Below are 17,397 nucleotides of genomic sequence, written 5' to 3'. Positions count from 1 at the left end.
GAAGTTATAAGGTATAATTATGATTATAAGTTATTCATGTTCGTATAGATTATAATCAGAATTAATCATTATAAATTTCAGTTCGACTACTATCTGGAATATATTCGGAGCTAGATCACGAAACTATGGGCTAAGTCGACTTTTAATCATTAAACTTCACAATTTTTTCAATTTAGTCTTTAAACTTTATTTTGGACAACATTAGTCTTTGAACTGGAATTTGTCTTTTTAGTTCTTTTGATAGTGTTCCATGTCAAAAGGACTAAAATGGAAGAAGTTGTTAAGTATATGTATCAGAATAAAGTTTAGGGATTGATTGAAAAATTATCAAGGTTAGAGATTGAAAGTTGAATTATCTCTAAATACATATATTTGAGGTCTGACTATATTACGAGTACAAGTATATCATATTCCATTGTTACACGAATTATATAATTATTGGTTTGAATTTAATGGAGATCATAATTACAAATTAGTCTTTAATGTTTATATTTTTTGTTAATTTAATTTTTATTTTAAGTAAAATTGCTTTTTATTTTTCAGCGAGGACAATGACTATAACATTATGTTGTGTAATATTATTACTTTTAATAAAGTTAATTAATAATTTTAAAATTATAAAAAAATAATATAAAGTATACGTGAAATGATATACGAATCGACATACAAGAAGAACTGTTGGAATCTTATTATTTTTAAAGTTCAATTACAATTAAAAATAATAATGGTAAAAAAATAGTAAATGATTTTGGTTGGTGGCGTGTGAATGATACGATGGCAACTAAACATTAATAAAATAATAAAATACTTTCGAAAGGTTTTAAGTTCGAACAGATGTTTATAAAGATGTATGAACGTTTATCATCAAATTGTTAAAAGTTTTTCGAACAGTTACTATCTTGTAATTCCATCATATTAATAAAAAATTTATATGTTTAAATAGAATTAGTTGCATAAGATGTCCTTAAATTATGATCTTCATTATAAATTAGTCCTTAAACTTTGAAACATTCTATATTAATTCTTAAACTATGATCTCATTCTAATTTATTCTCTAAACTTTAAAGTATTTTTTATGGTATAATGATAAAATTACCCCCTCATCGTTTGCATAAATGATCATTTTCCCCTATTTTTTTGAAGCATTTTATATAAATCCTCAAACTATTCTTGTCATTTCATTTTGATCTTCCATTAATGTACTATATTACCTCTACTAACTTTTCAAGGTCACAAATTGAACTCATAACTTTCTAAAATATTTAATTTTATTTTAAAAGTTATGAGAATTGAACCTACAACCTTCTAAAAAATTAATCTATTTTTGAAGGTCTTGTAATTTTTTTTAAGTTACACCAGATCATTTGATCTTTAAAAAAAAGTTAATCAATAAAGTTATGGCACATTAATAAAAGGATAAAAAAATAGAATGATACTGTTAGTTTGAAGACTGATATATAATATTTTAAAGTTTAAGGATCAATTTAAAATATAGATCATAATTTGAGGATTGATATAAAATATGTTAAAGTTTAAGAATCAAATTAAAATAGAGGTCATGGTTTAAGATATCTTGCGTGATTATTTATTTATTTTTGTAAAAAAATATCACAACTACATTAAGAATTAAAATTTAAGAAAATAAAAAATAATATTATTCCATAAAGTCTAAAATTTTAATAATAGCAATATAGAATTTAAAAAAGCCGGTTCAACTTTCCAAGTATTTTCTTTCTCATTTTCAATACTTCTCTTTTTCCTTTCAATTTTTTTCCTCTTAGAACAAACAAAACTCAAATAACATATCACCAGAATTTGTTTTCAACTCCAAATTGTTTAATCTGTTTTCTCTTTAAAAAAAATCTTCATTATAATCCTCATTTTCATTACATACTGTCACTTCTTTCTTACTTCTTTCTTAAATTTGTTTATGAATTTTCTATGCGCCAAACTTTCCCTCCGCATTTCATTTTCTGTCTTTCTCTGCCTCTCTATCTCATTCTAGTTTGCTGTTTCATTTATGTATTGGAAAAGGAATTGAAATTGTTAATAATTCTACGGCAAGAAATCCTCATTTATTTTAATATTTTGGTCTGTTCTGGTGATGACATTGACGGGAAAATTGTGTTGTTTTTTAATTCGGTGGTAAGAAATCTTCATGCATTTGGACAATTTGGCGTGTTTTGAAGAAGGGCATTGACGGGGAAAAAATTCGTGTTGAATTTACATCGGAGTTGGGTCACTTATAATTGAATTTGAGAACCTGAATCCGTGGCGGGTTTGTTTAAAGAGAAATGTGATCCTATTCGTGGTGATAGGAAGAAAGGGTTTTGAATCCTATAACGGTAGTAACAGCGCCATCTGATGGCGCTGTTCAGACGATTGTTTTACCGGAAGCCACCTGATCGGCTTCTCGAGATATCCGAACGTGTCTACGGTAACTCTTTTTTTTGTTGTTCTTATTTGTTGTTCATTTCAGCTTTAAAATGTGGAAACCGTATTCATTCTATCACAGAAAGAGGAATGCCGATGGATACAGTTTTTGAATTTCCTGGGAATCAAATTTCTTATCCATATTTTCTTATTTATATTCATTTATTTGGACAATGCACTGCTTATTTACATGTTTTTTTGGGTTCTGTTGATTAACTTTGGGGTATTTATTACAATAAAGAAACTCTTTGAGGGGTTTTTAGCTTGTTTCTTTTCCTGGTTTTTTTTTATTATTAAGTTTCTTTTCATGGTTGCTGGGGAGAATTGGGGGGATTTATCACCTTAAAGCAGAACTATTGAATTAATTTGCTATTGAACTTTGTAACAAATCACTTGGAGCTTAGAAGCTGATGTGCTATCTCTGTTTTATTAATGCATACAAGTTTCGGATACAATTTTTGATGTAAATATTTCTGTTTCGAACTGTAGTTTGCTTTTCTCCATGTTAGGAAAATTATTGAACTCCCTTTGGTGAGCATTTGTAATGAACCTTACAGTTAAAACTTACAAGTTACAATATTATACTTACACATACAGAGACATGTATATATGGAGGCATATGGTTAATAATCATTGCTGATTTGATTCAATTCTTGTGCTGGTTGTTTTGCAGTATTTGATTGTTGCTTCACTGCGAATGTTATGGAAGAAGACAACTTCAAAGCGTATATGGATAGCATTGTGGCACAGCTACAGGACTACTTTCCAGAAGCTTCATTCGTGGTGTTTAATTTCAGAGAGGGGGATGGGCAGAGCCGAATTTCAGACATTTTAAACAAGTACAACATGACTATTATGGACTATCCGCGGCGATATGAGGGGTGCCCGCTGCTGCCACTTGAAATGATTCATAACTTCCTTCAATCTTGTGAAAGCTGGTTATCATCGGGAGGGCAGCAGAATGTGCTTTTGATGAACTGTGAAAGAGGAGGATGGCCGGTACTTGCTTTCATGCTTTCCAGTCTTCTGTTATATCGAAAACAATATAGTGGTGAGCAGAAGACTCTTGAAATGGTCTACAAGCAAGCTTCTAGGGACCTTCTCAAGCTTCTGTGCCCTTTGAACCCCCAGCCTTCTCATTTGAGATATCTGCATTATATTTCTAGAAGAAATTCAAGTATTGATTGGCCTCCCGCATATACACCTATATTTTTGGATTGCATAATTCTTAGAGCTCTTCCCCGTTTTGAAGGGGGAGATGGGTGCAGGCCGGTTATACATGTCTATGGATCGGACCCCAAAACACCAGCCAGTACAAGTTCTAAGCTTCTGTTTTCAACTTCCAAGTCAAAAAAACAAGTTCGCTACTTCCAAAAGGTGATGCGCAAGTTACAAAATTGAAATTGAAAGATAATAGACCAAAATTTGGGATGTTCTAATAAGGCTTATCTGCAGGAAGAGTGTGCATTGGTGAAAATCGATGCTCATTGTCATATTCAGGGAGATGTTGTGCTTGAGTGCGTCCATTTAAATGAAGATTTGGTACTTGAAGAGATAATATTCAGAATTATGTTTCACACGGCGTTTGTTCGAGGAAATATTTTAAAATTCAACCATGATGAAGTTGATGTGTTGTGGGATGCCAGGGATCAATTTCCAGAGGAATTTTCAGCAGAGGTAGGTTAATTTATTATTCTGTGATGACTTTGTTTAAAATTAATTTTTAAGCCTGTAGGAGTTGAATACATACTCATGTCTGTATCAGGTAAAGTTTATGGACCCTGATTCAGTTGTCCCACATCTCACCAGAGTCACAACAAGGGAAAATGGGAATGAGATTGAAAGTGGCTCACCAGAGGAATTTTTTGAGGTGGAAGAGATCTTCAGCAATGCAGTTGATGCACTGGACGGAAAGGTGGATGATGACAGTTTGAAAGTTCATTACAACAAGTTAGAGCAGAAAGATGTCCGGAGGGAGGGTGTAGATCCTCATAGATTTCAAGAATGTGCCATAAATGATGGGATCAAAAAACAGGATGTCAAGGTTGATTCTAGTATAGATGCAGTGAAGGACATAGCTGTGGATGATGTGAATTACAAATTACATAAGAAGATGAATTCTGACACTAATGTTGTGAAGGACATAGCAGTTGATGAAGGAGACTTTAAGGTTGGTTCAGTGGATTTTACTACCGGCCTGTTGAGGGATAGAGAAACCAATAAGGTGACAGAAGATGTGCTTGGAAAGTTGGAATACGTGGAAGATATAGTCAATAGAGAAGACATTGTTCCACTGAAGAAGCAAAGGTTGGAAACTGATATTTCCAAACCTAAACCTGAGAAGTTTTTGCCTGCTTCAAAGAAATGGGGTGGGCTGTTCCCAAAACCAGCTTCAGATTCTGCTCTGGTGAAACCAAAGAGCAAACAACTAGAACTTCAGGGCCATCCTGCAAGACAAGCAAAGCCAAATGCCATATCTCGATGGATCCCTCCTAACAAAGGCTCTTATGCAAATTCGATGCATGTATCATATCCACCATCAAGACATAGTAGTGCACCACCTGCACTTTCCGGTACTACTGCTTTGAGGAAATCGAAGTCTGGTTCCAATCTAAAGGTTTCTACGGGAGCTATGATTTCAAAGGATGTTTTATTCAGGCAAAAAAGTCAGAAGGTTGACCGTGTAAAGGCTTCAGACTCTTCGAAAGAAATATCTACCACTCCAATAATTCCAACATCGTTGCCTGGTCTACAACAATCGGTGTATATTCCACCTAGCAATCCACAACCATCACCACCACCTGCTCCTCCTCTTCCTCCTCCTTCCCCATCTCCACCAAGACCTTCTCTCTTGGTTTCACAATCTTTGCAGGAAACTACATCTATACTACCTTCCCTACCTCCTGGAGATGTTTCTAGAATGCCTTTCGCAGCATCACCTCCTTGCCTTCCACCTTGCACAACAACAAATGTAAATACTATTGGGATGGTTGCACAATCTCCAGTGTCAGGTCCTCTGCTGCTTCCCTCTCCTCCATTATCTGTTTCTCAGACTACCACACTGCTTTTGCTTCCTCCACAACCTTCATCATCCCGGAAGTCTAGGTATTCTTTAGCCTGTACTGCACTACATTCTCCACCTCCAACCCCTCCTCATCCATCTTTTGTCAGATCATTGGGTACATCACAGCCTAGTAATGAACCTTCTTTTCATCCACAACCCCCTCCCACCGCACCAATTAAATGTGCTATATCTCCATCCACCATGCATGAAGTGCTATCAGCACCTTCTCTACCCCTAGCCCCTCCATTGTGTGATTCTCCATCTCCACTACCACCCTCCCTCCCACCACCAGTGCCCACTGGACATGGACCTTTGCCACCCCCATCCCTACCACCATTGCCACCTTTTCAATATCATTCTTTGGCTCCTATACCTCTACCACCGCCAATGCCTCTTCTTCAAGTAGCTTCTTCACCACCACCATTGCCACCACCTTTTTTACAAGGAATTGCGTATGGACATTCTCAACTACCCTTACCAATGCCTAGTTGTCTATCCCCTCTACTTGCACCACTCTCATCGATGTATAGTCCCCTCCCTTCTTCACCTTTATCACCCCTATTAGTGTCTACCACTTCATCTCTATCATCCCTATCAATTTCTACTTGCCCACTTCCTTTTGCATCTCCACCACCTCCATTGATGTCTAGCGCCCATTCTCTAACTCCCCCCTCAATATCTAGAGCTTCATCTCTTCCTCCCCTACCACCCACATCAATGTCTAGCTCCCCACTTCCTCCTTCACCTCCATCATCCCCATCAATGTCTAGTGCCCCACCTCTTCCACAACCCTCATCAATATATAGCGCCCCATTTCCTTCATTTTCACCACCCTTTTCGACGATTAGTGTCCCACCTTCATCTCCACCACCCCCATCAATATGTAGTGCCCCACTTCCTCCCCTACCTTCACCACTCTCTTCGACGACTAATGCCTCACCTTCACCTCCACCACCCCCATTAATGTCTAATACTACACCTCCTCCCATTCCTCCACATACATCTCCATCACCCCAATTGGTGCCTAGTTCCCCACCTATGTCCGGTGCCTCCCTTTCTCTTCCACCTTTACCCCCCTCTTCAACGATTAGTGCCTCACCTCCTCCTCCTTCATCTCCCATACCCCCATCGGTGTCTAGTGCCCCCTTTCCTCCTCCACCACCACCCTCTCCGACGACTACTGCCCCACCTCCAACTCCACCTCCATCTGCACCACCCCCATTGGTGTCTAGTGTCCCATCCCCATTACCCCCGTTAGTTTCTAGTGCTCTACCTCTTCCTTCATTGATGTCTAGTACCCCATTTCCGCATCCACCTTCACCACTCTCTTTAACGACTGGTGTCGTACCTCCTCAACCTTCTTCTCCACCTCCTCAATCAGTTTCTAGTGCCCCACCTCCTCCACCTCCACCGTCCCCCTTGATGTCTAATACCCCACCTTCTCCACCCCCGTCAATGTCTAGTGTCACACCCCCAACATTTGAAACCCCTCCACCCCCTCACCAATTGTCTGGAATGCCATCTCTGCCTGCTCATGAAATTGTAGCACCAACGTCGTCTCTTATGCATGGAACTCCTCCACCACCACCTCCACCGCCACCTCTTGGAAGTGGAGAGCTACCTCCCGGAAGCAGAGCAACATCTCCACCGCCACCTCCTCCGCCACCTCCTGGGAGCGGAGCGCCACCTCCTCCGCCACCTCCTGGAAGCACAGCGCCACCTCCACCGCCACCTCCTGGAAGCAGAGCGCCACCTCCACCGCCACCTCCTGGAGGTGGAGCTCCTGGCCCTCCAGCACCACCTGGAGCTCCTGGCGGCGGACCGCCACCTCCTCCTCCTAGCGCTAGAGGAAGAGGGCGTGGGCTATCTCGTTCAGGAGCTATGACAACTAGGAAATCTTCCTTAAAGCCTTTACACTGGAGCAAAGTCTCAAGGGCAATAAAAGGAAGCTTATGGGAGGAATTGCAAAGACATGGAGAGCCTCAAATGTAATATATCTTCTGATATTGATGTAGCTTTTCTGTAGTGTACTTCTATAGAGAAATTCCTGACCCAATATTTATCCTAATGCTCCATGATTTTATGTTTGCATTAGACTTTTACATTTATTAATTTCCCTTTTGTATTCACTTACCTTTTCCTTATTTCTCCTAGTGCTCCAGAATTTGATGTATCAGAACTTGAGAGACTTTTCACTGCTGTTGTTCCTAAACGTTCTCGTGGGGGTAAAGGGAAAGGCAACTCAGGTGGATCAAAAACTGACAAAGTCCACTTGGTAATCTGTAATTTCATTTTTTCTGAAAAAACTATTCATCTAAGTTTCTTTATAGGTGGTCGTGGTACTATTACTTGAATCACCTTATAACTTGAGTGGCTACAAAGTCTGCAGTTTTGGAAATTGAGAATTTTTAATTTTTTAGTGTAGGTTACTACTTATCTGTGGGAGAAAGGCGTTCTAATCATTGTTTTGTGGTTCATATTAATTATAATGCCCATCTTTCAATTGCTTTAACATTATAAGACCATCATAATAATAATTATCTCCCCCTTCTCTAATATCACAGCTAACAGATTTTGTTATCACATCATAGATTGACTTGAGGAGGGCCAACAACACTGAAATTATGCTCACAAAAGTTAAAATCCCACTTCCTGAAATGATGGTAAGCTGGATATGGTCATTTTCTTGCATTTATTAGTATTTTCTCTTAGATAACTAGGGAACGTGTACCTATGGTGTTCCACTTACATGGAACATGGAAGTTTACCCTGGAATATATGTGAACAAAACAAGAGGGTTTTTTGGTTCTTGTTGTTTTGCTAGTGGTTGCACAATTGCACTTAAGTTTCATAGGTGTGGTCTCCTTAGAGTCGTTAGCTTCTTCTGCAGTAACAATTTTGGTGTAAATGCAAATTATTAGGATTGTCATTTGTCATGCTATACCTGAATTAATGGAGGCATGGAGGAAAATAGGATTTTCCTTTTCGATCTCCTCTCTCTTCTTCTCTCCTCCTTTCTTGCCTTAGTTTTAACCAAAGATTTTCGGTTTTTATTTCATAACTTACTATATGCAGCTTCATGTATTTATCAGGCTGCAGTGCTAGCAATGGATGATACAGTATTAGATGTTGATCAAGTGGAAAATCTCATAAAATTTTGTCCAACTAAAGAGGAAATGGAACTTCTCAAGGTGAATCTTTAGTGCATGAGTATATCTAGATTCAGTATTGTAAATAAGTTGTTTAAAATTTATTTTTACATTGTATAAGAATCCCTTTACCACTAGAAGTTTGTCTTCTTTGATTATGATTTACCCTCTTTTCACTTTGATTATGATTTACCCTCTTTTCATTTTTTTAGAACTACACTGGTGACAAGGAGACTCTAGGGAAGTGTGAACAGGTCTGTTTTTTTCTATCTAACCATATCATCTTTTACACTTGAGTTCCTTAGTGGGTGGGCTCGTAGATGGTTCATTACCATTGACATGTTAAATATTCTCTTTGTGAAAAGAAGTCTTTGTCTTCATGTTCTTGTGAATTGTGACCTGCTAATATCTTTTCCCCAGAGCATTTGGTTCACTGCTTGGTGCATGCTTCCTTTTTGAATGATTGATTGAATTACTGCATTATGCCCATTCAGTTGAAGAATCTTCTTTTAAACTGAGATTCTTTGGTATGATAACGAAATACATATTCCTGGGTTATTCTCTTTGAATGATTGAATTACTGCTTTCTTTTGAGTCAGCTTTTAAGGGAGTGAGGGGAACACTGCAAAACTCATATACCAACACCCCCCCCCCCCCAAAAAAAAATAATAAAATAAAATAGAGTTCCTTCTATTTTCCTCTCTTCCCTAATTTAATGTAGAGAGACTATATATGTATGAATTTATACCACTTGTTTAACTGTGTCCTCTTCTGTTTCTTGATATATTAAGTGTATATTTTCAATATTTAAGAAATATTTTCTCAATTTGGAGAATTTTTACTTTCTAAGACCCTTTGGTATTATACTTAAAGAGGCATTTTAGCCATGAAAATTTCTTTTCAAGTTATGGTTTAAAGATAGTAATTGATATCGAAGGAATTATTTGTTTTTATCTTCTTGCCTTTTTTACGAGGACATGTAATCCAAATTGAAGATGGTATTTCTGATAGTTACTACTTTATTTCCCTACTATATTTTTGAAACAATTGATGCCTGATAATTCCTCAATGAAGATGGTAACATTAGCGAAATTTTTTCAGTGATGTTAATTGTTCATGAACATCAATACAGTTAAGATTTAACTCAAGGTTCAGTGATGTGGTTCAAACAGAGGGATCATTACTTATGTATTTGATTGTAGATCACATTTCTCTGTTAAACTTTCATTTTGTTTACTTATCGGTTTATTCTTATTCTGAGAGATATAAACTAGTTCTCTACCTATTTGCATATGGGAAGAACTGTGGTCTAGCAAGAGTGTATATAGTTGTACATTTAGTAGAGTGAGCTGTTTGCGTTCTTTCGACTTAGTGGCTTTTGTGAGGAAGAGAGATAGAAAGATGTTTCAGGGAAGAAGTACCTTTAAAATTCTCCTGTGCTGTGCTCCTACTTTTTTATTAAAATGACATCACTGACTGGAACTGCAAGAGGCTATTGATTTTTATTTCTCTGTTCTGTTAGAGTTAGCTTTTCAAAATGGGTATAAAGGAAAGAAAGGACAGATGATGTTCTATAGTACTAGATTTTAGTATCCAACTGTAAGAAGATAGTTAAAGCTCTGGAGAACAATGATTTACCATATTGCATTGTAGCAAATACAAGATAACAATTTTCTTCTTTCCCCTTTTATGAAGAAACTCTATCTAAAACAACTGGCTCCTGGATGCTTCTCCAATGGCATCTTTCATTTGATCCATCTTTATAACAACTTCTAAACCTGAAGCGGGTTTTGATCTTTCATGTTCAGTACTTTTTGGAGCTGATGAAAGTGCCACGAGTAGAGTCAAAAATGAGAGTGTTTTCTTTCAAGATACAGTTCCGAACTCAGGTTTGGCGGTATCTCCATAGTTCTGATTGATAAACTTACAGTTGTTTAATAATTAATCTCTTTATTGTTTCTCCTTTTTATTTTATTGAATCACCTGTTTGACCTCTGTTCTTACATGTTTTACCTCCTTCAGATATCTGAATTTAGAAGGAGCTTAGAAGCTGTAAACTCTGCATGCGATGAGGTATATAGCTAACATTGCTGATGACTATAGTGTTTATTTGTTCTTATCTGACTACTTTTGTATTGGTTATTTAGGTACGCAATTCGGATAAATTGAAGGAAATCATGAAGAAAATTCTCTATCTAGGAAACATATTGAACCAAGGAACTGCACGGGGTAAGTGACATTCAATTTTCCTTTTGGCTTCAGTCTTTGATGCTAGAACTGCAGCTTATAAACTATTATTCAGGGAAGAGATTTAGTAGCTAAACCACATATAATGTATTACTGCGATGTTTGTCTGGACCCATACATTTTAATGGTACTTGCTTTGGTGTTTACCTGCAGAGTCGCATGTGAGATTATGTTACAACATTTTGAGCAGCATTCTTGTTCCTTAAATTCAAAATCCTTGGTGTTTACCTAAGGCACAGATATGGTGTTGAAACTATGCTTTTCATATCTTATTGAAGATATCTTTACTGTTTCTTATTCCAAATGGTAGCTATGTGCCTCGATTTATACAAGATAAAATACAAATCAGGATCCAATCCCATAAATTAGCTTATCTCACAAATCAGTTTGTGTCTACAAATATGTTTATCCTTACTAATCTGGAACAGTTATAACTAAATAATAGGAGATTTACGGCTAAAGAACCCTTCTCCAGCACTCCCCATCAAGCTGGTGTCTCCATTCCTAGCTTGCTGGTTATCTCTTGAAATGAAGCATTGGCTAACCCCTTAGTATGTCTTCCATCTGCCCGTGCGTAGGAATATAGGGTATGCGAATTAATTCGCTTTCTAAGTTCTTTATAACATGTTGGGTCTTTTTCAATATGTTTGGTTCTATCATGCTGAATTGGAATGTGGGTGATATTAATAGTCAACTTGTTGTCACAATACAACTTCATTGGCCCAATCCATTTAACCTTAAGATCATCCAAGATAATCTTTAACCGCAAGAGTTCATAAATGCCTTGGGTCATCGCTTTAAACTTGGGTGATATTAATAGTCAACTTGTTGTCACAATACAACTTCATTGGCCCAATCCATTTAACCTTAAGATCATCCAAGATAATCTTTAACCGCAAGAGTTCATAAATGCCTTGGGTCATAGCGCTAAACTTTGCCTCTTCACTTGATTCTGCCACCACTTTCTGTTTCTTACTCTCCCATGCCACTAAGTTCCCAAAAAAGAATACAATACTTGGTAGTTAATCTCTTATTAGTGTTAGAACTTTCCCAATCCGCATATATATAGGCTTCAACAATTTGATTTATATTCTTCCTAAACATAATACCATCTCTAGGTGTAGATTTGAGATACTGAATGCATGAACTAGCTTATCACACTTGCAACATATTCTATATCTGGTTAAGCATGTGACAAGTAAATCTTCCCTACTAGCTTTTGGTATCTTTCCTTATCAACAACTTCATCGTCTTTGCTTCACTTCCTGTCTACTTTTGGCTTGAATTTTCAAAATTGGTGAAAAGAACCTGTTGTTTTCTCTGCCCTCCCTTGTCTACTGCATCTGGAGGCTACCCATGGAGACGATAAGTGCAATTCAAATTCTGTGATTCCCCATTTGATTGACTGTTTCCGAGAGGGTTTGAGGAATTATTTTGGATTTCATCCATTTTTCAGGTGATATTCTACAATGAAGGCAAAGAGTTTTTCTGGATTAACGTTTAGCAATGAAGGCTGATAAGTTTTCATAGGCTAAGGTTTCAGCAATGAAGGTTGTAAATGAATGGAGAAAAGTTTTCTAGAATACCTGGCTTGGATACCATGTAGAAATCTTTACTGTTTCTTATTCCAAGTGATAACTATGTTCCTCTATTTATACATGGTGCAATAGCTATTCTAGGAAAGAAATCAGGATTCTTTTCCAAAAAATCAGTCTATGCCTACAAAAGAGGAACAATTATAGGTAAATAATAGGAGATTTAGAGTACTACCATGTTTCCAACTAAAAATTCCATGAGATTCTCCAACACTGGTAGTGCCATCAAAAATCGGTTCAACTGGTAAAAACCACCTTTTTCTTCTCAGAATACTATTTATAATTTAATTTCCAACTTATTTCTAGTTTCTTTAACATGCTGTTCTGTTTCTGTAACGTTGGCAGTTATAACCTTTAATGCCCAATGTCCACATTTATGTCTTTCATTTTGGATTTTTAGACGAAGCTAGCTAGCGTCAATCAATTCTTCATTCATTGTTATGCTGCTAGTTCCTTTTCTTTTTGCCAAAGCTACAACTACTAGTTCCAGATGTCGGTTTTTGTATGCATTTAACGCTGATCAACAATTCAGTTTTGAGGAAGAGAATACTCTTTAACTGCTGCCTGTTCCTTAATATGAGGTTTCAAATAATTTCTTATATACAGGTTCTGCTGTGGGGTTTAAGTTGGACAGTCTTCTAAAGCTCACAGATACACGTGCTGCTTCCAGCAAGATGACGCTAATGCATTATCTTTGCAAGGTTTGGTTACTATTTTTTCTCTTTGGTTTAAGTAAGATCATTCTGTTTCTTTAAGAATTTTCTGGATTATGTTCTACACCCCGTTCATATGTTACTTTACTACTGGAGGCTTGTTTCTAATGCAAACAGAAATGGTTGATTTGAATCAAGTCTCAACTATGTTCATTGTGGCTTAGGTCCTAGCTGAAAAGAATCCAACACTATTAGATGTTCACCTTGATTTTGTTAGCCTTGAAGCTGCAGCTAAGGTTTACATCAGTCTTTTTAGCATTTGAGTTCGTAGTTGGGTAATACTATGTTTAGTTTGAAGGCTTGCGTCCTTGCAGATACACTTAAAAGTTTTAGCAGAAGAAATGCAAGCTATAGTTAAGGGATTAGAAAAGGTTAAGCAGGAGTTGGCTGCCTCAGAAAATGAAGGTCCTGTTTCTGATGTTTTTCGTAAGGTACATGGTTGTTTCATTGCTTTTATTTTTTAACATACATAGATGGTAGTATCTGGATAATGAATACTTGATAAATAATAAACTTGGTTAACTAATAAAATCTTACGGTCTAAATCATGTTTATTAATTGAAATGATAGCCTCGCTAAATTCCTAAGATTACGTTGCTCGAACTCTTCAATATTTTGAATTACCCATGTTAGACACTTGAATATGAGCTCCAAGGATCCTCCAAATATATGGGGGAAAAATTAGAAAAATCTAACCATACACGTGCCTTGTACATACTTGTATCTGACACATACCTGGGTCCGAGTAACATAGGCCTAAGATAATATTTTAAGATAATATTTAAAAAAAATTATTTTATAATTCTTTAGGCCCAACAAACAAATGTCATATGTAAGGAAAAAGTTCACTAAACAACTTTTACCTTGTTGTTTAAGCTCTTTTAAGAATATGCATTCAAAGTTGTTTTTCGTTATGCCTAACCCAAACTAAGCCTTATTCTTTTCTCTCTTTTTTTCCGTACACATACCACATTCGGTGCATTCTTTTCATGTTGCAGCTAGTAGTTATTTCAGCTGACTATTGCTTGAAACGTATATATATATATTAATATATGAGCTAGGATCCAATTACATTGTGTAAAACTTTCTAGTTTTACACCTTTTTAGGATCGTTGGATGAGGGTATATCAAAGGCTGAGATTAACAGTAGGAACTAGGAAATCAGAAGATATTCATTGGGGGAAAAACAATGAGTTAATCTCAGCCTTTGATTTCCCCTCGTCCAATGATCCTTAAAAGGTATAAAACTAAAAGTTTTACACTAGGTTTAAGCGGATCTTAACCCTATATATATAAGAAACAGTTAGTAGAATATAACTTTCGTATGGATCTTGATCACCATCAGTTGGCATATTTATGATCCCTTGAATAAATTCTCTATCCTTAGTTTATTCTTATCAGTAGATGTAGTGTTTTTCCTTTATACGTCATTCGTATATCTTAGCAAAATAAAATAGTAATATACATGTATAAGTACTGAAAACATAAAACTCGATACTAATAAATATTAACCACCAACTGAATTCTGAATTGGCTACAAGCTTCATTTTTTTTTCTTTTATCACTCTTTGCCCGTGTAGTTATTTTATAAAATTGAACAAGATAAATGTTATGCAAACATGCCATACCTCAAAAACATGGGTTTAGTAAATAAAGAATCATACTACGTGTTTATGATGCAAGACATTAGCTTTGTGACACGAGTAATTATTGCTAATAAAGTGGAATATTAATAAGATAATATGGTTAGAAATAATACTTTCAATTCGAAAGTTCCTTCTGACAATGTTCATCAAGGCCTGTTCTATACATAGTAGTCCTTTCCAAAGCAACACCAGGCTTGAAATAATAATTTTCTGATGCAATGGAGTGAGCATTTGTTATGGCCTTGTGACCTACATCAAACATGTCAAATGCTTTTTTATTTTTCAAGGTAATGCTTCATTTTTGTAACATTTTCTCTCTCTTTTTTTTTCTTTCTGTTTTAGACATTAAAAGAATTCATTTCTGGTTCTGAAGCGGAGGCGGCATCTGTAACACATCTATACACCGAAGTGGTAATTTGCCAACTGTCTACATTTTCCTTGATCTGTCATATAATGTTCTCCATCTCTTTTGATTGTGTCTCCAATCATTTTTTTAACCTTTATGGTGGGCAGGGTAAAAATGCAGATTCACTTGCACTCTATTTTGGTGAGGATCCTACCCGATGCCCATTTGAGCAAGGTATATTGTGGATGTAATACCTTTCGTAACTTTTACAACTGAGTAGTCATCTATGGTGTGCATACGAGAATGTTAGAAAAAGGCTTTTGATTCATCTTTCTTTCTTTTTTCTTCAACATTCGAACTCCAATTGGGGCCCTTATTGTTATTTCTTTTTTACTTTGATCTGGAAATAAGGATCAATCATGGTATGGTTAATGAACTGCGGTATCTTGTTAGAGCCAAAACCGAAGGAAAATCTTCCAGAAGAAGTAAAAAGGAAAAGAAAAGATGAGAATGAGCTATCTACGGAAGGATAAAGGCGATTATGTGATTGAATTTAGAGTCAAACATGAAAAAATGAAGAAAAAGTTGTTCCAAACTTAACAAATATCAGTTGGTCTTGTGGGATGAAGTATTAGATTCTTTAAGCAAGATCAGATGTTTGAACCCTGGTGTTTGCGAATAGAGCAAACTAAGTTGCGAGGGTCAGCCATAATAGGCCTCTGTAAACCCAATATGGATTAGTTGGTCAATAGACTGGATAGTAGTGGATTAATTCCAAAAAACAACAATAGAAAGTAGTTGTATAGTTTTTTTGTAAAATAAAAAAACTATGGTTTCCTGAATTTTATAATTTGGTCAGAATGGAGGAAATGGCTTATTGGTACAACCAACTTACATCTGGTCGTATTGGTTTTTATGTTGAAATAAAATCAGGCTTTTATATCAAATATTCAAGTTGTTAGATCTTCAAAAATATCTTTGTTTTTTTTTTGGTATCAACTCTCATCTGTTTCATTGTACTCCGATTCTGTTTAATATTAATGTATTAGAGCCTTCATCGTAGTTATGGTTTCGGTTATTTCAAACTAAATTAACATGTTCCCTCATAGTATACCAAGTTTATATGGTGATTTGAAGTTAAGTTATTTGTATCCGATGCTGCATTTGATCAATGCAGTTACAACAACACTCTTAAATTTTGTGAGGTTGTTTCGAAAAGCACACGAGGAGAATATGAAGCAGGCCGAAGTGGAGCAGAAGAAAGTCGAGAAGGAGGCTGAAACGGATAAGAACAAGGGAACGGAAGAAGCAGAATAGTCAAGGATTGATTTCTCTATTCCTACAAAGGTAATATTGCCCGTCTCTGGCAGCTGATGTCTGTGCCGAAGAGCTCGACTCAATGATAGGAAATGCTGGCCTTGTAGGGATGTTCACTGAAGATGCCTACCATTCTCTGGTATCGGTTCAATTTTAAAGCCTTCAGAGATGTTGCAAATGATGCAAGGGCATTGTTCTGGAAGCTTGCTGGCCTCGAACTTTGTATGAGGCTTCAGGAGACAGTTTTATACGGTAAGTTGCTCAATCCCATTACCGTTGAATGATTGGTGAAACTTTCGGAGCAGATGTCAGATGGACCGAGCTTCGAAGCAGAGTGGTTATGACCACAACCTAGCAGAGCCGAGGTTCTTAAATGCAGCCTATCAAGGTCACTGCTATGGCACTTCTAGCATTAACGTCATTCTGAAATCGGTGTTGCGGGCCATCACTTGGCAATGTTAGACGAATTATTTTCAGCTTCCGCCTTTCATTTACCGTATTTCCTTCAGCTCCGGAGCGGATGTGGGACTGTAAACACTGGAAGAAGCCCTGCTGTACCATGAAAAAGTGTAGGTGTACAAAAGCTCTAGCCACATACAGTAAGCATTCAATTCTTTATCTTGTAACATAGTCATTTTTTTTATAAAATAATATTTTCCTCCTTGAGAAAAAAGAATGAGAATTAGCCAATCATAGAAGAAATTGTATTGGTTGTTTAGGTTTCAGAAATGAGAAAGAAAAAAGATACAGGCTTTCTTTGTGTAATTGTAATGTAGCACCAATACTTTGCTATTTTTTTTTATAGGAAGTTAAGGTCTTGTTAAAAATCCCCTTCATGATTAACGGAACACCAATTGGTGTTCCTTAATCAGCGGAAGGAGGAAAAG

The 17,397-nt window shown here is 36.4% G+C and overlaps 1 protein-coding gene across 1 annotated transcript; it reads left to right on the top strand.

Annotated features, from left to right (window-relative positions):
• Positions 1–1,924: 1,924 nt before the first annotated feature.
• On the top strand, positions 1,925–17,067 carry LOC120140928 (formin-like protein 14). Its single transcript, XM_039155915.1, has 18 exons — positions 1,925–2,437; positions 3,107–3,810; positions 3,889–4,110; positions 4,199–6,767; positions 7,137–7,485; positions 7,652–7,772; positions 8,089–8,160; positions 8,590–8,688; positions 8,859–8,900; positions 10,455–10,535; positions 10,669–10,719; positions 10,794–10,875; positions 13,095–13,189; positions 13,366–13,437; positions 13,516–13,632; positions 15,190–15,258; positions 15,361–15,427; positions 16,371–17,067. The coding sequence occupies exons 1-18, from the start codon at positions 2,365–2,367 to the stop codon at positions 16,508–16,510; spliced, it is 5,025 nt and encodes a 1,674-aa protein (XP_039011846.1). The 5' UTR covers positions 1,925–2,364; the 3' UTR covers positions 16,511–17,067.
• Positions 17,068–17,397: the final 330 nt, after the last annotated feature.

Source organism: Hibiscus syriacus, unplaced genomic scaffold, assembly GCF_006381635.1.
Source record: "Hibiscus syriacus cultivar Baekdansim isolate YM2019G1 unplaced genomic scaffold, ASM638163v2 tig00110788_pilon, whole genome shotgun sequence".
In the NCBI taxonomy this organism is placed as follows: Eukaryota; Viridiplantae; Streptophyta; class Magnoliopsida; order Malvales; family Malvaceae; genus Hibiscus; species Hibiscus syriacus.
Note: the sequence above shows the minus strand (reverse complement) of the source record. Positions and strands in the feature narration are given on the sequence as shown.

Coding starts and splice junctions, on each gene's coding strand:
- LOC120140928 (XM_039155915.1), top strand. CDS start 2,365: ATGGCGCTGTTCAGACGATTGTTTTACCGGAAGCCACCTGATCGGCTT. Junction 2,438..3,106: donor GATATCCGAACGTGTCTACG/GTAACTCTTTTT, acceptor GTTGTTTTGCAG/TATTTGATTGTTGCTTCACT. Junction 13,633..15,189: donor TTTCTGATGTTTTTCGTAAG/GTACATGGTTGT, acceptor TTTCTGTTTTAG/ACATTAAAAGAATTCATTTC.